Source organism: Opisthocomus hoazin, chromosome 12 (assembly GCF_030867145.1).
Source record: "Opisthocomus hoazin isolate bOpiHoa1 chromosome 12, bOpiHoa1.hap1, whole genome shotgun sequence".
Classification (NCBI taxonomy): Eukaryota; Metazoa; Chordata; class Aves; order Opisthocomiformes; family Opisthocomidae; genus Opisthocomus; species Opisthocomus hoazin.
In genome coordinates this window covers 7,481,024-7,505,085 of record NC_134425.1, presented here as the reverse complement: position 1 = coordinate 7,505,085, position 24,062 = coordinate 7,481,024, and the positions used below count along the sequence as shown (strand labels likewise).

The window sequence follows — 24,062 nt, the reverse complement described above, 5'->3', positions numbered from 1 at the left end:
TTTATTTCCCTTGTGTGGTGTTTTTTTTTTTTTTTTGGTTATCTGTCAAAATCAAGAGTATTCAGAGAACACAATTAAATTCTGTCCTCTGTACTCAGTGTTTCATCTTTCAGAGTGAAAATGTAGCTGCAGATGGAAACCATGAGACCATCACAGCAACCAGCAGCAAGAGCAATCCTCCATCCCTCACAAGACGCATAATGGTGTACTTTCTCGGCTTTCGTCCACATCCCTGAGACCTAAACCACTCAACCACTTCATCCAGGCTATACTGCTGAGGCTTATAGCCCAGCTCCCTTCTGGCCTTCTCCATACTAAAATAATGTGTGACACCAGTTTTGTAAACCTCTGTGCGAGTGAGGAGAGGCTGAAAATTATAAACGTGACCTACAAGAAAATGAACTATTTCAGTAAGGAATGCAAAAAAATAGACAAGGGAGAGAGGCAGACGACAAGTTGGGAATTTGTAACCCAAACCTTCCACTAGTGGTCGGAAAAATTCAAAGTTATTTACAGGCCTGCCATCTGAAATGAAGTAGGCTTGGCCTGCAGCTACGTGCTTTCTGTTGGGTTTGAGGGCCTCAGAAGCAAGGATATGAGCCTGAACTAGATTGTCTACGTGTACAAATTCTACTAAACTAAGAGGATCTCCATACACAAATTTAAACAGGCCCCTTTCAACGTAACTAACTATTCTTGGAAGATGTCTTTGTTCTCCAGGCCCATAGATGCCTGCTGGTCGGAGAGCACAAGTCCTTAATACACCTTTCCCATTTCCAAGCTCAGTACCGTTTGCCTCCAGCACCTTCATTTCAGCTAAAGATTTGGTCCGGGAATAGTGATCTGGATGGAGGTGAAGAGGTAGGTAAGGCAGAGATTCGTCCCCATTTTCTATAATCTGGCCTCCAAATATCACGTTATATGTACTTGTATAAACCAGACTCGACACTCCTGTGCTCTTGCAGGCTTGGATGACATTTTCTGTTCCTTTCACATTAACATCTTCTATAAGTTTTCGGTTCAGCTGCTCCCTGCCAGACATCCCATAGGAAGCGATATGGAATACGCAGATTACATCTCTAAGAGCCTCTTCCACTTCAGACAGGCAACAGACATCCCCTTGCATGAACTTGATTCCCTCTGGCATGGTTTGAAGTGGCTTCACGACATCAAAGAGAATCACATCAACTCCCTTTTGGTATATGGCACAACCTAAACTAAAACATGATAGAATCCATATGTTAGTATACATAGCACAATGATGCATGAAACACTTCATCGGGAGGCAAGAGAAGACTATTAACTATTTTAATACTGATTGTTTTTTTTCTTTTTTTCTTTCCAATGGGAATCTTTTAAATATTCAGCCATCTGATATGGGGAAGATTCAACTGTGATACTTGAGATACTGAACTAGTTTCTCATGCTCCATTAATGCTTTGGAGAAAAAATAAAGGAAAAAATAGGTCGAACTGCTGTAAACGAAAATTCAGGACAGAAATAACTGAAGTGCTTTCAGCAGCCTGTGGAAGAACCCAGCTATTACTCTATTCCCTACAGATCTGCAGTAGCAAAACTTTCAGATGTAAACCTGTAGACAAATACTTAAAAAAAAAAAAACAAAAAAAAAAACAAAACCAAAAACTTACTGCTTTTTCCTTACTGCTCTCGTGCCATCCCAGTTCTGTCAGAACAATAGGTTGGTCTTCGCCATTGTGTTTGAAATGTATGGAGAAGGGGCTTGAGATGCCTCTAAGCTGGTATGAATATTTTGCCATATGTCTACATTTAACTCAGGTCACTGGCATAAACATAGATACGGACTCAAAATATAAAACTGGTATTCTTCTCCCCCTTCCCTACAACTGTTGTATTTCTGTAGTGCTTAAAGGCGGAGGCGGTGGAGGAAAAAGCCAAGCAGAAGTCAGATAGCTGTCTTCTGAGATTTTTTATCTTCCCCTCACTTGAAATTTACTTTTTGGTCCTGACTATAGTCTCTCTCACCTACGTAAGCTGTTATAACTCTGAAGGTACTCTGGAAGACAGTCTAGGGTTCAAAATAGGATTTTTTCTTTACATGGCCTGCACAGCCACGGATTTCACTGAAATAGGTACCTTATTAACAGCTCTAATCCTAAAACATCACTGTCCATAAAAATAAATATGTTCTTGAGAATAGAGAGCAGCTGGAGTATTCATATAGCTAAGCATGTGCATAACTATTTGCAGGCCACTGTCAAAAGAAAGACCTGCCTGTCAGCGTAGGGTTGCTCTTCAGAGTAGGCTGAAAGATGATGATCTAAATCCCCATTGCAAAGGGGACCAGACAGGTAGATGTCTGCAAGTCAGTCGATACTTGACAGTTGGAAACAGAATAACATATTTATTTAAAATGCATGGAAACAGAGTAACATGTTTGTTTAAAACTGAGGTCCAAGATGGGTTAAACTGGAACAGGTATCTCAGGCCACCAGTTTTCTCTTTTACGGACAGATTTTGTTGCCTCACCAGCAGCAATCTATGACATTTATTCTTGGATGTAATAAGTTTTTAATGCACTAACCGGAAGCCAAAATAACCACCTCCTCCAGTGATGAGGACTGTTTCCTTGGCGGTGTTTTCTTGTTCCATCCTCGCTCCGTTGGCACTATTTAAGGAAACTGACCTATAAAACACATTGTAAATATCCACATTACAATCAATCCGAGTTTTAATGTCACTACAACTCCAGTTATTCCCAGATTATCATTCACAGGTCTATTTTCGTGTTTTAGTGGCAGCCCTTCGTTTCGCCATCTGCCAGGCGAGGCCTGAAACGCGTTCTGCCCTGGTATTCCTCACCACAGAGGTGACACTCGGGGAAAAGACGACTGTTGCGAAAAAAAATCAGCACTGTGGCTGCCGTCAGGAAGCGTTCGGTAACCTCCCTCCCCGGGCCCCACCGGCGGCAGGCGAGGCGGCAGCGGGCCCCGCCGCACGGCCACCCCCCCCAGGGCCGCCGGGGCCCTCGGGAACGGCCCGCGGGGGGCTGGGGGAGCCCCCGAGGCGGGCAGGGGCCGGGGGAGCCGCCCGCCCGTACCTGCCGCGCCGCCGCCGTCACGGGAAGCGGAGCTCCGCGGCGCCGGGGGGCGGGCGCCGGGCGAGAAGATGGCGGCGGGGCGGGGAGCGGCGCGCTGGGCGTTGAGCTTGGCGTTTTCCGCGTTGTGTCGCTTGGCGTGGCGGGAAGCTGCCGCCTTTCCCCTGCTCGTCCCCAGGGACGCCCGACCAGCGCTTGGCTGGCAGCGTGAGGCACCGTAAAGCCGTGACCCTCCGGCTGTGTCGCGTCCCGGTGTCGGTGCTTCTCCCTCAGCGGGCCCCTGCCAGCGTCAGCGGCGCGGGGTGTCCGAGCGGGGGTCCTGGTGGCGACGCAGCCACCCGGTCTGGGGTGCTGCGGGCAGACGGGGGGTTTCTGGCCTGGCTGCTGAACACGCTGGTACGAAGATACCGTGGCCGCCTTCGAAGAACCCGCCGCGGCCGGGAGAGCTGCGGCCCGCCGTGTCTTGGGGCCATGCACGCAGCAGCCCCGCATCCCGGCGCTCCCGTCGCGAGCCTGCACCGCGGCCCACGCCCGCGGGAGCCCGCCGTGCCTCGTGCAGGGCCCGCCATGTTGGCGGCGGCGGGGAACGGCGCCCGGCGCTGACCGGCTGCAGCAGGGTTGCTCCGGGTTAAGCGCCGCAACCCGCTGCGAGCTGTCGGTGAGAGCCGCAGTCGGACGCCAGCGCAGAGTGACCCTCTCAAAGTCTGTTTTGTGGTGTTTTTCCCTTTTCTTTCGCAGAAGCATGAGTCAGTTGGGGAATGTTAGAAAGAACTCAAAAACTGGATTCAGTGTCAAAACTGCTTAAAACCCACAAGTCTGTGTTTTGCCAAACCTTGTCGGAAGCAGACGCAGTATGCTGTGGTTTTATTTTGATTGATGGCCAGCAAGAATTAAAACTAAGCAGATTCTCGAAAGAATTCTGTGAGCATTAAAGAATTTATTTAGCAGTGACTTCTTGCTGGTGAACCTCTGTGACCCTTAAATAGCGTTTCAGGCACAAGGCCTTGTGCTGTACAACCCGACTGCGCAGAGCCGCGGCGCCTGTGTCGGTGTGCGGAGTGTCTGGCTCGGAGGGCATCCTGCGATCGTAGCTCGCTTCCCTGCCTGCTGCCTGTGCGGGCAGGAGGGTGGGTTGGAGGCAGCCTGGAGGCATCGCTTAAAAGGCCACGCAGACGTAGAATCAATGGGGCGTTCACAGAGGTAGGAGAATTCTATCTCAGAAGCAGAAAAACCACTTATGTATTCCTAAGTACTAAATATGAGAACTCTGTAGCGCTGTATATGTCTTCTGGATTTATGCGTAATACCTTGATCTACTTGATGAAGATTTTTAGAAAATTTTCCTAAGTGTTTAATCACCTGGAAAGTACAGGAGAGTCCCGAATTTTCCCTGAGATCTGGTATCACAAAGTGTTTTATCTTTGAGGAGCCTCACAGTAGATTATGGCAATTGGTGTCTGCCTTCTGATCAAACAGATTGTGTTTGAATGGAATATCGCAGAATAGTTGAGGTTGCATGGAAATGCTGGATATTGCCCAGGCTGAACCCCCTGCACAAAGCAGGTGCAGCCAGAGAGCTTACTTGGGGCTGTGCTGGTATTGATTATCTCCGGGAATGGAAACTTCACCTGTTCAGCCACTTTCTCCTGATAGCTTATAGAGCTGTGTGCTGTCTGAGTGTTGTCTCTGACCTTGTGCTCCACGTTGTCTAGGTAAATCCTTGTGTTTGAGCAGGCAGCTGTTAACCTCAGGGTGACGTTCTGTCCTCTGGGCTTCGTGATACGTCCACGCAGGACAGTCTGCGGGATGGAGACCTTGCTTTCTTTCTACATTCTGCTTTCTCTTGCTTTGTACCTGGTATGTTATCTATGGTGAGTGAATTGCGTCAGTTTGTCTCATAATTAGAGTAAGTATTATGAATTATCTCATCATTAGAGTAAATATTATGAATATAATAAAGCTGTAGTTAGGATACTGTAAAGCTTCTGCTGTTGAACCACTATCAGTTTTATTTCTCGTTATAGTAAATAGTCATCTTCGGCTTCCGAGAATAGTAAGGAACATTCATTCCTTCAAAATGGTGACATCTGTGAAAGCTGTGGGTAAATATTGTCCTCGTTTTACATTGACAGATTTGATGTTAAGGCCTGATAGTCGATCTCATCGTTTTGCACAAGTGATTTGTTCATGCTCTTTAATTTCTTATGAGAACCTGCTTTTCCTAAGAGTTTCTGGATTTTCTGAATGTGTCATGAATTCTGTATCACCATCAAATAAATGCACTTCCAGTTTTACTTTGTGTATAATGGTACGTTTGTCCTGGGATTGTTTCTTTTTTTTTAAAACATGTAAACTCAGTCTCCACTACCAATTTTCACTGTAAAGAACCAGGCATTTCGGAGCCTGTGCCATGCGGTAGCAGGCCTTGCGCATGTCCCAGCACGCAGAGAGTCGGGCTGTGTTACCGTCACTTGAAGAGATCGTATCGATACGTGGAGTTGCAGGCTAGAGCAAGATGTGTCAGGACAGAATCATCTGCACTGTGAATGGGGTGTTATCTGCCACAACCTGAGCTGAAATGAACCTGTAATAGACTGCAAAGAAATTCTTAAATCAGCAACTAAACAGAGCTAAGTAAGCAGCTGCAGTGAACAATGCAAGTTAGAAAGAATGAGCAATGAAGTCATTAATTATTCTTTCATAGTATGTTAGTTCATCTGGCTGCCTTTCTAATTTAAAATACTTAGCTAGTAAAATTATTTTTGTCTTAAAAACACAAAGCATGCCAACAGTACTGTCTCAGGAAGCAGGGCAATATTTCATCTGGGGAAAAAAACTTATTCTATTGGTTTTGTATTATTTATTTGATTTCTTTTTAGTATTACTTCACTGCTTTTTTTTTTTCATTGAACAATGGGATGAGAGAAGAGAACAAGACTTAAAACTAGGTCAGAACCAACCACATTAATGGTCTTACTAAAACATAAACCCAATTGATTAGAATGGTACTAAAAACATAAAAACAGCATCTCTGTTGCCAGTGGAAGCAGAGAGAACTGTAATGTTCAAAATTAGAATCAGGTATTCAGTCTAGATTAGACTGGAATATTTATAAAGGGGGTCAGGGTTATAGACAAAAACGCTAGTCTGAGTTTTATTCTTGGCTCTGACAGAGGTTTCCCGAGTGACCTTCAGAAAATTGATTTCTGTTCTGTAGCAAAGGTGGCATTGCGCTTCTTCACTGCCCAAGGTGGCGGTGGTGCTTGTTTCATGTGTGCTTCTGAAGCTCAAATCAGAGTTGCTGTACAAATATTAATAAAGCAGGAGATCAATTGTATGGAGCTTAAAAAGTTCAGGCAAGTATGCAAGTTAGACCCTCTGAAAATGTTAACATGGATTTCTTCTTAGGACACTTGTTCATTGCTTGTGGAAAGTACATTTGCTGATGTGGGGATGACAAACCAAAGTACTTATAGTTTCTTCTTCTGCGAATTCCAGTAATGCAAAAACTTATCCTATGTCTTCCACATTGAGGAAAAGGATTTCAACAATAATGGTATTCACTGTTTAGTGAACACCATTCACCATGGCTGAAATTGTTCATCAGAACAGTTGCTTTGTATCATTTTCCTAATCTAATCCTGTGTTCTCATTTTAGGAGATACAACTTCATAAAAATTCTGGTCCTGACTAGAAAGAGATGCAGGGAGTAGTGGATTCCTTATCACAATAGCAATTAACAAAGTGGAAGGTGATTTCTACTCAACAGAGCTCTTGCAAAGGGTCAGACTCCTTGCAGACTGCTTTGAGGTCCTTGGGCAGAGGAAGAAGTTTGGTATGTGTTGCACTGCAGATGTGCAGGCTTTGTTACATAGTTCTTCCTACACTGTCAAAAAAGTAAATCTCGGTTTTATTGTAGTTTTGGGGTTCTCTTGAATGTGGATGCAGATTTTGGGGTGAAAGTGAACCTGTAGCTAGCAAATTCCTTTTCATACACGTCCAGAAGGATGACCCAACAAAGGGCCCACTGAGGGAGTCGGATGTGATGGTGGCAGCGGCAGCGCAGGGCCCTGCTCACAGGTTTGTGTCCCCCCTCGCTGGGTCGAGGCAGCTCTGCTCGAAGTTGTGCAGGCAGGAGCCTTTCAAGCCTCCTCTTGCCAGGCAATGACGGCGGCTCTGCCTGGTGGTGGTGGGTGTGGAAGGGTGCAGTCAGCTCTTCAGAAGGTACAAACTGCTCAAACTTTGGCTGTTTTCACCCCAATAGATCAGGTCAGGTCGAAACATCAAGCAGTTGGCAGTTGAACCAGCTTCTCAAGGTGTCTGGGGGATTCCTTTTGCAGTTACGTATTCTTCTGCGTGACCTGAGACAGGGTGCTGTTGTACCACAGTGCTGATGTAGCACAGACATCTGACATCATGAATATCAGCATTATATTTGATGTCGTGATACCAGATCTTACAGCTTAGTTACCAGCTAGGTATTTCGTGCAATGTACCTGCACTGTCTTGTGAACAACAGGATTACACGAGTCAGCTTACTTTCCAGATAGCTGCTCACAGATCAGAACAGCCTAGGCTTAGTAGTCATGCCTTGACTATCTTGAATTTTATGGGTGGGTTTCACTGTGGTTATCTTTAGTGCATTAGTTATGAGCAACCATTTCTATAAAAGACACTGAAAATGTTTTGAACTATTTTTGCAAGGATTTTTAAAGAACAAGCTTGATTCTGAGGTGTCTTCAGTAATACGAAGTGATGCATGCATTCTGTGAAGTCATCAGAAATCAACTTCTTTTCTGTTCTGTAATGCTTTGGGAATGTAGATTATCATATTTTCAAAAGTAACATTTAGTTATTTATCCTAAAAGGGAGGGAAGGAAGAAAGTTTACATATTTTAGGAAAAGTGAATGGCTAGAGCACAGGCCCGAGAATAACCTGAGTTCTCCCTTTTTACTCTGATACCAAATAGCTCTTTATGGTCTGTGTGTCTGCAGAGCACACTGATAACCCAGTTTTCAGAATGAGTGGATGTTGATCTCCATAACCTCCATTGAGCTAAACAGAGTCTCAAGGGACTCTGAACAGCCACTCCTAAGCATTTCAGCCTAGGTGTCTGACGTAAGTGGGTGCTTCAGCAATATTGATTTGAAGCTCACTTAAGCCTAGCAGGTTTTTTTAAGTTGTAATTTGACCCAATGTATTACCTGATGCTCTGAGGCACTAATACGTGTTTGCAAAATATGTTGCAAACTTATTAGTATTTAACAATATAAAAGGGTTCTATCTAATAGAATCGCTGCACCTTAAAGGTAAAAAGCCAAATTTTAGCCCATCCTGTAGCTTCATGAAGAATTTCAGTAGTGCAGAGGAGGCACAGAGGACTGCAAGGGCTAAAGGATTGACCCTCTTTGTACCTGAAAGGATCATATGCTTTAAAAGTTAGAACATTAAGAAACATCTTCTGAAAGGACTAGCAAAATATTGCTGAAAAGACTTTCATGGATGTTTTTGCTCTCAGACTGAGGGAGAACAGATTTTGGAATGTAGCGCTGAATGTCTTTGATTCAGGTACTTAAAGCAAGTCTTCTTGTAAGTTTAAAGAGACAACTATTTCAGAAGGTAATTATATACCTAAGTTTCAGTAATTGATTCGGTTTCAAGTGTGATTGATGTGCATCCAGCTGCCCTTATTTACCACACTGATAATGAGGATTGGCTTCCCTGTGGCTTCTCTGTTGTAGTAATTTATAATCTAATTCAGCTATCCATAGGTTTACAGAAACCTTACCCTCTCAGCTAGCAAAAACAAGATGAGGTTGATCTACTGGGAATCATTGACAGTAATAATTGAACATCCAGCTGATGGCTGGAGGTGTGCTACTTTGACCTTTTGGAAGGATCTCAAGGACCTTTCAGCTTCAGAGGAAACTAATCATGTGCTATACTGTACGTCGAACAAACTTGAGGCAAAATATGTTCTTTAATCTTCATTTTGTACTGTGTTAATTTTCCATCTGTGAATGAGGAATCTGCAGGTACTGGTGGTGAGGATGAGAAGAGATGTGTCAGCAAGAACACCAAAGCCTGAGTTTGTTGTATCATTTCTGTGGGTTTCTCAGTGGAAGCTGTATTTGCTGAGGGGGAAAGGAAACATATTTGCTGAGGAAATGTTATCCATCCTCACACTTACTTCTGGTGCTTTCATATTCATGGTACTATATTCAAGGTCTAGGCAGTGCTCTCCTGTTTTCAGGCACTTTCTGCAAGAAAGCAGAACAGACACTGGCTTAAAAATGGTACTACCCATTTTAGTTCTGTAATTACCTTGAAAACATTGAAAAAATTACAAAATTTTGCAGAGGAAGGATTAGGTAAGAGTTTGAACATGTAAGTAAAGGAAAACAACCTCAAAAAAAAGGCTGGAATCTCTTTCTTGCTTCAGCTGTGTTGAAATTAGATAACCTCTATAGGGCTTACTTAATGGCATGTTGGTATTTACAATTGCACAGCATTCTTATCTATCTGTGATGCTATTTATTCTGTTCCACAAAGCTTATGATTGTAGAATTCAGAATTCATTAGCATTTTATCGTGGCCTGATGTGTGACTTAGTTCTGAGCTGTTTCAAATCAAGTGGTTTTGGCACAAAACTGAGTTTTCCTTTGAAATGGATTTGTTCAGAACCAAAAATTCTGAAGGTCAAAGATACGTGGTCAAAACAAACAAACCCCTTAACTCTACAATGGGGTAAAGTTACTAAAGTTACAAAGACAAGATATTTATAACATGCATTTATCTTCTGTTCAGAAGCCTTATTTAGATGTGTTTTGTCCTGGAATGGTGACATGAAGAACATGTTCAAAGTGAGAGCTATTCAACTGGGAGTGCGAGCGTGCTGTAACGTGATTTACTGCAAGGTATTCTTGCTCTTAATTTTCATTCCACTTAGCGGAAGTTGTGGATGCAGCACCTGGTTATAACTAATTTTGAATTTTTGCTACTTTTGAGGGAGAAGCAAGATCTGAGTAACTGGGGAATTCAAGTACATGATTTTTTGTTTGATTCTTGCAGTGAAAGAATTCTGACGGAGCTTTGCATTTAAAGAGCTACTTCTTTGTCTTTCAGACAGTATCCAACCCATTGAGACAGAGTTTGTGCCAGTCGAAAAAGCTGGATTAATTCCAGCACATACATCAGCTTAATCCTTCGTTCATCCTGGGAACATGGACGAATCAAACATAAAACACATTATGGACAAGCTGTATAAATGGAAATGTTCTTCTAAATGACTTAGAAGAACAATGTGTTCTAGAAACTGAATTTCTTGTATAATGAAAGTTTCTCAAGTCTAATATGTAATCTTCAAGTTACCGAAAAAAAAAATTCTACCTAAGGAGTTCTTTATACACTAGCTGAGTGTAATTATATAGAGGAAAATTACTTGCTTAATCAATTTAGATATTCAGCTTTAACAACTTATCATTATTATCACAAGAATGCCTGTTTTAGCAGCTGTTATTTTAGCACTTCCAAGAGAAGGCATTATCTAGTACAATTCTTGTCCCAAGTCTGTCACTGACGTTGCCTGATCTTGTTTGCCTTTTTAAAAAATACTCTAGGAGAGCCTGGGAAAGCAGTCTGAGTGGCTGGTGAGAATCCTGTCAGTGCCATACTATTAACAGTAAAGCCACACAGACTTCGCTATTTGTGTTTCTTGTGTAGTTTTGGTCCTGGCTTTCCCTACCATCATAAATAAACATTGTCTCTGCCAGGAACAGGCATCAACTAAAGCAGGCAGTTAACCACACTTGAGCAACACGAATGTTATTAGCTTATCTGGCAGAATCATCCCACCTCCCATGGTGTTTTATCTGTTTATGAAGAAAATGTCTTCCATAATTGTAATTATGAAATCAAAATGACTCACCGTTCGTAAGTGTTAATGAGAATATATTATGCAGCCAAACTCTCCTTGTGTCTTGGTTGCAAAGGGGTCACACTGCTTTTGCCTTTTCAGTAAATTTTTTGTCAGTGATGGACTTCTCATCGTGTCCTGAAGTTTATTAACTTGAATAGAATTTCAAATTTGGAATGACCCTTGTGAGAACAAGCATTCCTTCCCTTTAGGTAGGAAACCTGTTCCCCTTACTATCCTTGGTAAGAAGTGAAGCAGCCCAGCCAGGACAGAATAATGAGGCAGCCCTCCAGATCCTGGAGGCACTCAGTTAACATCTGCTGCCACTGAACCCAGCTTTTATAGGTAATGTTGGTGCAACATTCCATCATTAATGTGTTCCATAATTTAGACTTAGAATTATTGGATAGATTTATTAATTTTATTTAACAAGTTGACCGCTGGGTGCTTCTGGCCATAGTGGCTGAATTTAATATCACGGCCTGATATCTTGGGATAAAGGTGCTGTGGGTTATGAACTTTTAATTTACTTTCTCCTTCTATGCAATAAAAAGAGGAATATTTAGTACAAAAATTAAGGCTAAATTAAACATGTGCATGTAAATGGTACAGACAATACTTTGCGTGTAGTGGCGATAGCTTCTTTAGTGCACCATGCTGGAGGGCTGCACAACGGCACTAAGAAAGGTTGTCGGAGTAATTTTTTTTTCCTCTGGTGCATGTGTTGTGTGGCTGCATTTGCAGCCTTGGAGTTATGACTGTTGCATTTCAGTTGTGCTTTCTGGAGTCTCTGTGCGATGGAGCTGCCCAATTTTGACTCGTTTAGTAGCTGAAATGTACTCTTGAAGGTGAGGTGCCAAATGTAAACCTTCAGTACCATTCAGCTAAGGCTTCATGTTCCTTTACTGTAAGTAGGTACAGTTTGTGTGCGAGTGAGGATCTGGGATTTGAGACTTGTTCTGCTGGCAAGTTGGTTCAAGTCTGAACATGCTGTGCCTTCAAAACTAAACGAGTAAGTAGGAAGAGCCTCACATTTAGAATTTTTAAACTTCTCCCATATTTAAAATTTAATTTATTTATTTTGAGTAATTATGCTTGGGTTTAGCAATACTGAAACTTAGTTTATGATAACAGACGTGAACCAAGTGGGGATGATAACATCAGAAAAAGTAAATAGGAGAAGAGGAATATCTTGTGTGCAGAAAACCCTTCTGTGAGTCACACCAGTGAGGCCAGGTGTGTCATAGTTGGCAGTCACCCATGGGCAATATCTTCATACAATAACACTTTTTATTCAGGCTTCTGGCATCATTCTCTTGGGTTACTAATATCTTTTTTCCTTGGCCTTCTTTGTAAAAGCAATTTTTTTGCCACTTGTGTCTGTCCCTTTAGATAGGTATGTCTTTATCTTCTACACTTATCTCTGATTCAGCAGAGGGATGCTAACACCCTCCTTCGATGAGCCTGCAATTCCAGTCTCCACTGCTCACTTCTTTTTTCAGCTAGGCATCTTCCTACTTTTTCTCGTGTTTCTCTCATTCTCCAGAGGAATTCTGTACAAGCTTCTACAGCATGATTCTCTGCTGACCTTAAAACTCTGTTATGATGTCTGTAAAACATTATTTGATGCTCCTTAGGTTACTTGTACTCGACGAGCACTTGCTGTCAAGCTGATTGCTACCGACAGCGTGTTCAAGCAGCAGGGACCAGGACTGAGTGCCATGATACAGGAGTTTTCATCTATGATTTTTTGACTAATGAGAAGATGACCGCTCTTTGCTTCAGTTCATTCATGTGTACTGTGAGAACAGTTTAAGGCATTTATGACAGCTAAGTGCTTAAATATTCCTGAGGGAAAGGAGTGCCATTTAAAGAGACATCATGCCAGCATAGCTTTTCTTCAAAATGCGTTTTTCATCTCTATTTTCTGCTGTGAAGTCCAATATCTAGAGGTTCTAAGACTGCTTATTTCTTGCCTGTTTTTCCAAGTGTAGTTGGGTGCCTCATTTCTGTTTGCCATTTTGAATATATCTGTGGGGATAGAAGACTGATAGATGAACCAGTTATCAGCAATTCAACACACAGAGGCAAAATTACACTCCTAAGTACACAAAGAGATTCCGTGTTTTAGGCTACTGTAATTTTTTTAATTTAATTTGAATTTGACTTGTGAAGATTGGCCAGTATCTGCCGATTTCTACCAGTACTGCCTGTGGTCCATTTTTCTCTCTTCTCTAGAGTCATCGGATAGCTTTCTCTGGGACAGTCTCTCCTTATTTTGCACAACTCATTTTCAGACTGCATTGTTTAACCGAAAGTAATAGTAATCATCTCCTCTCTGTAACCGGTTATAAAGGTAAGAACTTTTAAACTTTTATATGGCATTGAAATTCTAATTTTAACAGAACAAAGATATATTTGACAGTAGCTTTTACTTTATTTAAAAAGAAAATAAAAACCCAGTTTAAAGGAAGCAAAAATTGTTCCTAGACTGGTACTTTTAAATCCTAGTTTCAGTCCATAAATTTGATTGTAGAGTTAAATTGAAAAACCAGAATATTTAACAAGTAACAAAAAATCCTTAAGAATTGGAGATGCTTTCTGCTTTAAAATGTTGTAACTCAGAAAAAGGGAAATTGAAAACACATATGAGCTCATCATTTATAGTAATTGAGATCTAAAAGCCATCTTGGATACTTGTGTATATCCTTTTAAAGTTAGTAGGAACCATATCATATATCTGAGAACTTTCCTAAAAACACATGTCTGGGATAGCTGTTAGGCGTGGACTATCTAATTATACTCCAGCTTGTTAGAATATAACTCCTGTAACTTGGAATATCTTTAGGTTGATTCAAAACACTGTCAGTGACTTTGCAAAAAGTTTTGCCCTTCAGTGACTAGTAAAAATGTGGTTCAGCAGTGAGTAAAAATAGCTGCCTGCTGGTGGCCATTTGCATCCCGTGCTTCAGTTCAGTTCACACAGACACTTGTTCACTGTGGAGGTGATATCCTGACTTGCATCCCTAACAGAGAGACAAAAAAATATACCTTACCACAGAGCATGGGTTCTACCAGCACTGCTGTCACCGTGATGGGTTAAGGGTTTGGGCTACAGATAGCTGTTCATTTTAATAATTGTGTCCCAAATCTGCCCATATATATATGTAAATATAAAGAAGTACAAAAATCCCAGAAGTCCCAGGGCCAAGACGCAGAATCTGTATGCCATCTGACAATTTTGACAAGCTCTCCAGAATTAATCTGCCTAAGAGCTACTATGCTCAGCTTAATTATGGAAAGGCTGCATCTGTGTTCAAAGCTGTTGAGAGAGAAAGAAGAGAGTAAAAATGTCCACTAGGTTTGATTGACTGCTTTCAGCCTGATGAATAAAGACAGATGGTTACTAGTTATTTTCTCTTAATGGATTTTGGAGCTCCATTTAGTGGATGGATTAAAGTTATAGGTCCCAAGTCTGCCTTTGAAGCTACACCTGCGTAGCTCTTGGTGATTCTAGCAAAGTTTGCGTGCATCCAAGAGAGAGATTTGCCCCAAGGCTGTCATGTACGTTGTTAGAAAGCAGTTTTGAAATAAAAACTAGAAGTCAGGTGATAGGTTACAGTATTATTAAAACAAGTTACAAACTATGCACAGCTCAGGAAGGATTCACCTGCAAGGGATCATTAGTGTCAAGTGCCTGTGCAGACTTATCCCCATAGAATCTGTGCCTGTGACCTCCGCCCGCAGCTTGACAGTATTTTAATCCTAACTTTAAAACTTGGAGAAGTTCATTGAAGTTGCACTTGATAGTTTTGTCACCTGGAAAACGGAATAAATAGTTTTATGTTGTAGGTTCATTTTCATGAATCTCTTGGCATGTCTCAGATCCAGGTGGAGGAGGTGTTTAAGACAGGATCTAACTCTGCGGTGTGCACTTGTTTAAATACGTGGGTATGAATATTTGTGTCCTTTACTTGGGTGTGAATATCTGTGTTTATTTTTAAAGATGTACGTAATTGTCTGTGGGTTTGGTCTCTCAGAGGAGGGTTAGACCTAGTGGATATTGGGACAATCATTCAGCAAGTTATTAAATCATCTGTCTAGTTTTATGTGAGGATAGTCATAATGATTTTAATGGGATTAGATATGCTTGCATCTAAACAATTTTTGAGTCAGGGGTTAAGGTTACTGCATGATATAAAATGTCTAAGATGGACAACATAATAAAGGGAAACAAAACAACAAAAAATGACACAGAATACACAGATTTTTTCATTGTTGGTGGATTGCCTAAAGAAAAAATACCATTTAACTAAAACGCTACCTGCCATAGAACCATCAAAACCCCCCACAGATCCTGAAAGGGACTTTGAGAGGTCATTTAGTTTGTGCCCCTGCTCAACAGGAGGATCATCTATCACGAAGTCATTCCTGACAGAGAGCTGGTCTCGCTGACAGCAGACGGACACGATTGCAGCAGTTTACAAGCAGCACAAACATCGCTGAAAAGCGGCGGGAATGCCCTTCAGATCAGCAGCATTAAAGGAGAAACTGGTGACATTTGGTATGTAGCAAACACACATTCAGTCAAAATAATAATGTAAGTCATCGATTACACACAGATTGAGGTCATGATTCCTCAACAGGAAAAATACATGGCTTCACCATTCGGAAGCTACGAATTTGTCCTTCAAGTGACAGAAAACAGAATGCACTCAGGGCAGGTGACGCTTAATGCTTTTTGAATCATCGCTCATTTTTCCTCTCGTTTTGTTTCGGCTTTCATTTCAAAGACTAGCTCATGTAACTGTGAGGAAAATCTAAAAATAAGAGAAATCTCTTTATGAGAAGCAGAAATGTTTTTAAGAGTTTGCAGATGGGAGGGAAGGCATGTTGCAGATGTGCATAGTTAATAACCCAAGTGATGATGGGGAGACACTAGCACTCATTTTCTTTCATCCACTTTGCAGAATCCATGCTCAAAGCTCAGAGACATGTTCTGGGGCTCCAAGTTGTACGTGATTTTTTTTAGTGTTACAGCTTTCTACCATGAATGACGAGTCATGCTGGTGAAGTAGTAAATCCCCCCCACTTTAAAGGGACTCTTTTCTGGGGGCAAAAGAGAGAAGTGCAGCTAGACTTGGAGCCAAGGATTTTTTTTTTTTGTCAAAATATTGCTTTGGACAATGTTGGTCCATGTCTAGATTGCACTTACAGGCCTGATTGAAGGTATGTGTTAATGCTAGCTGCAAGATAGCACTACTTGGTTAAATGTTTATAAGGCTGATGTAGGGCCTAGATTTCAATAGGAACAAATAATCTACCACATGTACCCTGAGTCCTGGGTGAGCTGGGATTGCTGAAGCCTGCATCTCCATCACTACTATTACCTGTCTTAGCTACTCAGTTTGTCCACCCGTGCTTTAATCAGGCTTTTGATTACCCTGTGTGCCTCCATATTCACATTGCTATTTATTAATTGGACTATGATAAAAATTGTGTGACTTTTGCATGGACAGTACATAAATATTTGAAAATGTTTTTGTGGTCCTAATATTAACATGCGTGGAAAAGGTTGGATGTAAACCAGATCTTTCTCCCAACCTGCCATTGTTTGGAGACATGCAGGAGCAAAAGTTACAGAAAGAAGATGCAGAAGTGTAGGGTTTTTTTCTGGTGTTGATATAGTCTATATGACTTGCAGTTAGGAGAAACCATCTAGAAGTAAGGCAGGCAAAATTGCAGTTGCATTTCAGGAAGCACCTGCAAAGAAACCACCAGACTGTGGGCTAGGAAAATGTGGAAATCCTTTGTTTTCTGGGTACATAGATGGCCCCCATAATCCAGGAGGAAACAGTTAATGACCTGCTACGCTACCTGGGCACTCACAAGTCTATGGGGCTGAATGGGATCCACCCGAGAGTGGAAAGGGAGCTGACAGAGGAGCTGGCCAAGACACTCTCCATCATTTATCAGCAGTCCTGGTTAACAGGGGAGGTCCCAGATGGCTGGAGGCTTGCCAATGCAACGCCCGTCTACAAGAAGGGCTGGAATGAGGATCTGGGGAACTACAGGCCTGTCAGCCTGATCTCGGTGCCGGGGAAGATTAAGGGGCAGTTAATCTCAAGTATGCTCACCGGGCATGTGAAGGACAACCAGCGAATCAGGCCCAGCTAGCATGGGTTCATGAAAGACAGGTCCTGCTTGACCAACCTAATCTCCTTCTATCACCAGGTGACCTGCCTAGTGGATGAGGGGAAGGCTGTGGATGTTGTCTACTTGGACTTCAGTAAAGCCTTTGATACTGTCTCCCGCAGAATTCTCCTAGAGAATCTGGTGGCTCGTGGCTTGGACAGGTGTACTCTTCACTGGGTAAAAAGAGTTGTGGTGAATGGAGTTAAATGCAGTCAGCGGCTGGTTATGAGTGGTGTTCCCCAGGGCTCAGTTTTGGGGCCAGTTTTGTTTAATATCTTTATCTGCACGAGGGGACTGAGTGCTCCCTCAGTAAGTTTGCAGGTGACACCAAGTAGGGCGGGAGTGTTGATCTGCTCGAGGGTAGGAAGGCTCTGCAGAACTATCTGAATGGGCTGGATCGATGAGTGGAGGTCAACTTTATGAAGTTTAACAAGGCGAAGTTCCAGGTCCTGCCCTTGGGTCACAACAACCCCATGCAATGCTACAGGCTTGGGGAAGAGTGGCTGGAAAGCTGCCCAGCAGAAAAGGATTTTGGGGTACTGGTCGACAGCTGGCTGAACATGAGCCAGCAGTGTGTCCAGGTGTCCAAGAAGGCCAGCGGCATCCTGGCTTGTATCAGGAATGGTGTGGCCAGCAGGAGCAGGGAGGTGATCATCCCCCTGTACTCGGCACTGCTGAGGTCACACCTGGAGTACTGTGTTCAGTTTTGGGCCCCTCTCTACAAGAAGGACATTGAAGTGCTGGAGCGTGTCTAGAGAAGGGCAACGAAGCTGGTGAGGGGTCTAGAGAAGAAGCCTTATGAGGAGCGGCTCAGATTGTTTATTCTGGAGGAGGCTCAGTGGAGATCTTCTTGCTCTCTACAACTACCTGAAAGGAAGTTGTAGTGAGGCAGGTTTTGGTCTCTTCTCCCAAGTAACCAGCGATAGGATGAGAGGAAACAGCCCTAAGTTGCATCAGGGGAGGTTCAGATTGGATATTAGAAAAAATTTCTTTACTAAAAGAGTGGTCAAACATTGGAACAGGCTGCCCAGGGAAGTGGTGAAGTCACCATCCCTGAGGGTGTTCAAAAAATGTGTAGACGGGGCACTTCAGGACATGGTTTAGCAGGCATGGTGGTGTTGGGTTGATGGTTGGACTTGATGATCTTAGAGGTCTTTTCCAACCTTAATAATTCTATGATTCTATGATTCTATGATTCTATGCTACCATTAACTTCATAGATGCAAAGCTGTAGGAAAGGGAAGGGAATAGAGAGATATAGTAAAAATCTAGTTGGAAAAACAATCTAATTTTCCAGTCCAGATTATAGCTTACATCTTTATTTCTCATTGAGGCACCACTATGCTGCGCTCTGTCCTAGGCAGGGCTGGAATTTTACTCTGAATGTACCAAAGGAAATTTTAGAGAAGAGTCTGTTGCTGTCAGAGGAGTGGACTAAGATAAACTGCTATCTTTTCTTTTCTACCACTGATGGTTCTGTGAAAGCCATTTCATACTATCGGATGACAGAAGAAAGGCGGGCAAGTGTAATTTCTCATGAGGATAACTGAGAGATGATTGCTAGCTAACTTCCCAAAGAGTACATAATTGCCTTTGGGTTTTCTGATTCTATCCTCTTTTTGGAAAATAATGACAATTGGGTAGATTAGAAATGACTTATTTTGGAGAGAGTGCAATCTACTTTTAGCTGTTTCTGAAAGCCTAGAGATACATAGATGTCTGGAGAGAAAGAGAAGAAAACCTCCCTTGCAAATACAAAGGAGTGCTCATAGTCTTAATGATTTCTCTGATTTAAGATGTTTTGTCTATTGCAGAAAACTTACAAAGGGTGATTAGAGTTCATGTAAATACGGAGGCAGAAATTACAGCCCATGGCTTCATTTCATATGGCACGTTATTACAAGACCTACTGCTTCAAAGCAAAGATAGGGCTGCTGCAGGCACTGGATTCACATGGGAAATGTGGGCTCCGGTTATTTCTTTGAAAGATTGTATAATGCTAAGGTGTGTGTTCTAGGGGTACCTGCCAAAAGGATTTACAGGTCCAGTTTGGCCATCAGTACAGAAGTTCCTCACTCTAAGGCTCTTACACTTGAGAAAGTAACAGGAGATATAGCTGAGGAAGTAATTATTATTGTTATTATTATTAGCTTTTTGTTAGAATGGAATATTAAGAAATGGTGAGCTACGGCTGTTTCTTCACTGCCAAGTGATCCTCAGGAATTACTCTCTATCTCTGAATTTATGAGCTTTACAATTACTGTATTTCTAAAAACAAAATCTCCAGTAACTTAGAAGTAAAATATATTTCTTACTTTTCTTTAATGGATACAGACTTTATTTGACAGCAATAATTTTCCCTAAGGGTATATTAAAGAAGTACTTTGAAGACAAAGAAGAGGTTACAGAGCCTTATTTTCAGTTGCACGTTTATTTTTCTTGCCCTTATTGAGTACATGCTTGTGAGTTCAGAGATCTTAATTCACAAAGGTACTTGGCTATGTACCTAGCTTTAGGCAGACTACTAGTTTCATTGTCTTTACTGGGACAATTCATGTGCTTCCAGAGTGCATGAATAGATAACTGGCTGAAGGCAGAGGATTATCTCAGCCTTTGCAAAGGAGTTCAGTAGTATTTGTAAGAGCAAAGTCTGCTTGCCCAGATGAGTTTTGTGTATGCAAGTTCAGTAGCTTCTGCATCCAGGACTTATAGCCTAGCAAGTGCTTGTGTAGCCATTAAGTCCACCAAAATCCAAATGTATGAAGGTGTTTATGTACTCTCAGAAGCTGTAGTCAATCAAAGTAAATAATTCCATATTTTTTCTGCTCATATGTGTATTTACTTACAAGTATAATTTTTCTATCTTGGTTAATGACTCATTTGGTGAAACAGATTCCAACGTATCTTCTGCTGAAATTATTTTCCAAGAAAAGTCTCATAGCCAAGAACCTCCCTAGAGAACTTGAAGTGCAGATCCCCTATGCAAGTCACAAAAGCACACAAAGCACATGGAGCAGGGGCTCTCAGGAGCAACAGTCATTGCATTGCACAGCTGAAAAAGCCTGAATCAGCAAACAAAATAGAGTAAAATGGAAAACTAAAGAGTTCTGTGAGAAACTCTGGCCTGAACTGAAAAACAAATCTGTGACTGGCAGAGGCAGAGGAAGCTGAGATTGAGATTGGACATGTAGAAAAACTGGTTCATGCTTCTAGACAGTGTAATTCATGTTGCAGATGGGACAGAAGAATATCGACAGACAGCAACTACTGGATAAGGCACATGGTACTTCTGGATGAAGGGAAAGTGCTGAAAAGAAAAATAATGACTAGCAAATTACTGGAAAGTGCAAAGAAACCACATGAGAAATGTGTCCAAAGAAGTGAAAAACGATGCAGGAAAGGTGACAGAGACGTTCTGAAAACCTTGTGGTTGAACTGGAAGCTTCTACTATGCTGGAAAGTCACAGAGGCTTTAAAAAAATAAACAACAGGAGATCTGAACCAGAAATGGAGCCATGAAAAGCAAAGACAGAAGAGTGCTCGTTACCAGGGTAGAACAGAAAAAGAGCTTGGTGGCGCATTTCAAAGGAGTTGTGAACAGGCTTGGCTTCAGCACATTTCAAAGGACCAGGTAAACTCAAACATTTTGCCCTTTTTTGTGTTAAGAACAGAAATCGAAAGCACAGGTTGGAGCCATCATGATGAAAAACATAGAGCCAGTTAACATGACAGGAGAAAAGCTTAAAAAATGGGAAAGAGGTAAATTGAAATCTGGGAAGAAGTGATTGTGCCTAAAGAGTGAGAACATGGAGTCAATGAGTGGATGCCTATTGTAAAGATCCCACTCATTGGAGAGGTGTCCTTGCTTTGTCTTGGGGAAAGTCTGCTGCAGTGATACTTCACAGTCTGAAAGATGCGGTGACTGTAGAGTTTGGAGAAAAACAAGCTGGATTTGGACTCAAGAGATGCTGTAGAGATTGGCCATTCATGTTGCAGACTACCATGGAAGGACTGTTCTCCATGAAAGGCATCTTCTTTTGCCATTGCTTGAACTGACCTTCAAAGGTTACCAATTAGCATGACGAGACTTACGTGGCAGGGCACGCTTGAGATATGCAAAGGCCCTTTTACAAACATCAGAAACGTGCACAGAGATCAAAGTGCTCATTGAGGGTAAGCAGTCGCACAACAGAACTGTTCAGCGAGGAAGCTGGTCTGAATTTTTTCTCTGCTGCTGTCTGGCATTGGCATGGGCAGACTATGGAAGCAGTGTTCAGTCGTCGGTATAGAGTATGTAGATTACCAAGGCCTAAAGGGTAGGGCACTGAGTTATTGTCTGATGGCCCCGAAAAGCTGGGGAGAAAGACAAATGTCCTGGCAAAGGTAGAAGGCCAATCTTAGCTCAAAATCAATTAGCTCAAATCCATTCCCCTTATAAGTCAGGTGTCAAGTTGAAGCGACATCCTGATAATTTGGAGGAGCCACAGCTTTGCCAGCAAAACTATCAAGAATGAGGTGAGATAAGGTTGGATATTTGTAGGATGAGTGGGCATGCCATAGAGAGATAGGAAATAATGCAAACTCCGTTGCAATCTTGTGTTAATGTACAGCTGTGAGAACTGGAGACACACCAAAGTGGTACAGAGGAAAGTAGATGCTTTAAGATGGATAGTGGGATGAGACGATAAAACCTATCTCATTGCAAAAGTGTGCTCAAAAATCCTCAAGCAGCAATCTGTCTCTGCTGGTGTTGGAGAAAGTGCAGGGGGTTCATGAGGTGAGTACTTCAAGTTAACGTTTCTCAGCCAGTTTTAGATCACACCCTCCTTTCTGACAGCAAGCTGCCTCATGGTGTGTATGAGCTATGCACTTACACAGAATTTTATTCACACACCAGGGTGAACATGTGGTCAGCTTCTCATGAAAAGAAGCCTTCAGTGGTATATTTTGTACTCAAAATATAAATTCAGAGATGAGTCCGCACCAGCCCTTCCCCCAGTCGTTCTGCAGCGCTGTGGACGCAGACGGGCGTTGTGCCAGCGCACCGCAGCAGGCGTGTGTGCAATGCACACATACGGCATCCCCAGCAGTCCCTACAGCCCCCCACCCGCTGAGTCAGCACGTGACGGAGAGGGTGGGCACATGTGCATATCAATGGGGGACGCGGCAGGCGAGCGTGGAGCAGAGGGGAAAGCTCAAATGGAGGTTGCTCTGCAGGGACCAGGCATGGTGGCCACCACGGCTTGGCCCCTTGCCTACCTCTGTCCCCTCCCCACAGGATGAAGGGGCCAGGGCAGACATTAAGCTGGAAGTGGGCACTTCTGCCCCTCTTCCCACTATGCAAAAACTCCAGCTTTCTGTATCCTCGTGTGAGAGCGGATGCTTAAAATGCCAGCACATTTCTGATCATCTAGAGCATGTGATAAAGACCGATCAGGGACAGAAAGCAAAATTCTGCAAGGAAATCTTTAAGAAGATCCCTTAATGGAGAGTAAGGTGCAACTGACCTTGACACCAGCGTGCTCCTAAAAGCAGAAGCAGCAAATGGCAAAGGGCAGTGAAAATAGTTTGCACTTTGTGCGCTAGTGGGGGAGGATGGATGAAGGAGTGCTCGGGATAGTAATGAATGGCAAGCAGACCTCGAGGGTAATGTTCCTTTAAGACAATGACCTCATCTCTAATGTAAACCACCTATAGAGGTATGTAAACATCTTCACTGGCTGTAAAAATTTCTATTCAACAGATTTGTCATCCCATAAAAACCCAAAGGAATAACGGAACGGAAATGTGCTTGTGTCTCATGTTAGATTTGGGCCCTGCACGTTAATATTCTGGGTCTGTCTAAAGCAAAATAGGTCAGCACTACATTTTCTTTCAGAAAACCAGCTACATCATGTTAGCTGGTTGTGTGATAACTTAGGCTTGTCTCTTAAACTGATTAACAGGGATTTTTAAACAGGATTAAATATGCCTAAGTTGTATTTCAATCTTTTTAGCCAGATGGATTTTTAAATTTTCTTATTGTTTAAATAACTTCCAGAGTACACCAGAGAAGGTGTTAGATCTCTCAAACACATTTCCTTGGTTACATTTCTTTCCCCCAACTTGCTGTGGCTATTGAACCATTGATTCCTGTCAAAACTCAGGTGAATGTCATCACTGGAGGTCACCTGAAGACTCAGTCTCAGGTGTGTTACATGTGTTCACTTAACAAAGTACCCCTAATGGCAAACCAGCAATCGCCCCTTCCCAGCCTCCCAGACCCCCCTGAATGTCAGTTAGCCATAGGTGATCACCGAATGTGGAGTAGGTAAATAGCCAAAGGTGTGCACTAAAGCAGGGAAGGTCTTTTGGGGCTTTTTGTTGAAAGAGGAGAGTGGCCATATGTGGTGAAGCCCAATGCTAAAAACGCAGTTTGTACTACAGAGAGTAACTCACCCTGTCCTGGCTCATTTTTGTCACCGCCCATCAAAAATCAGTTCCACTGAAACTACACCCAAAGTTTTTAGGCAGGAAATTTTAACTGTTTCCCATAAAGGAGACTGTTCTTTTTTTACTGTCTAGGAAAATGTACTTTAAACATACAAAACATCTAGCAGTTAATTTTTTCCTGAAGCCAGCACTTGCTACATCAAGTCCTTTTCCAGTGCTGTCAATCATTATCTAGCCAGCATATTGTTCAGAAGGTGGAGCTGTCAGGCAGAAGGAATAAAAGGCAAGAAAAGGAAGGCTTCTGCTTTTTACTGATGCCAAGGGTGAGATTATGTCAAACCTTTAAAGAGAGTCCCCTTTCTCTGCCCCACCCCCTGCTCCTATATAACACATGCTGCAGTTAGCAACACCTGATTTTACCCGGCCCCTGGTGGGGTGTGTGT

General features: G+C 42.5%; 1 protein-coding gene across 2 annotated transcripts; it reads right to left on the bottom strand.

Annotated features, from left to right (window-relative positions):
* Positions 1-12: 12 nt before the first annotated feature.
* On the bottom strand, positions 13-3,147 carry SDR42E1 (short chain dehydrogenase/reductase family 42E, member 1). 2 transcript variants are annotated; one of them, XM_075433372.1, is made up of 3 exons: positions 3,080-3,147; positions 2,564-2,665; positions 13-1,217 (listed from the first exon to the last, which is right to left on the bottom strand). In XM_075433372.1, exons 2-3 carry the CDS (start codon positions 2,629-2,631, stop codon positions 110-112), a joined length of 1,176 nt encoding a protein of 391 aa, XP_075289487.1. In that variant the 5' UTR covers positions 2,632-2,665; positions 3,080-3,147; the 3' UTR covers positions 13-109. The 2 variants fall into 2 exon arrangements, with proteins under 2 accessions (XP_075289487.1, XP_075289488.1); XM_075433373.1 differs by lacking the exon at positions 3,080-3,147 and adding an exon at positions 2,842-2,887.
* Positions 3,148-24,062: the final 20,915 nt, after the last annotated feature.

Coding starts and splice junctions, on each gene's coding strand:
- SDR42E1 (XM_075433372.1), bottom strand. CDS start 2,631: ATGGAACAAGAAAACACCGCCAAGGAAACAGTCCTCATCACTGGAGGA. Junction 1,218..2,563: donor GGTGGTTATTTTGGCTTCCG/GTTAGTGCATTA, acceptor ATCATGTTTTAG/TTTAGGTTGTGCCATATACC.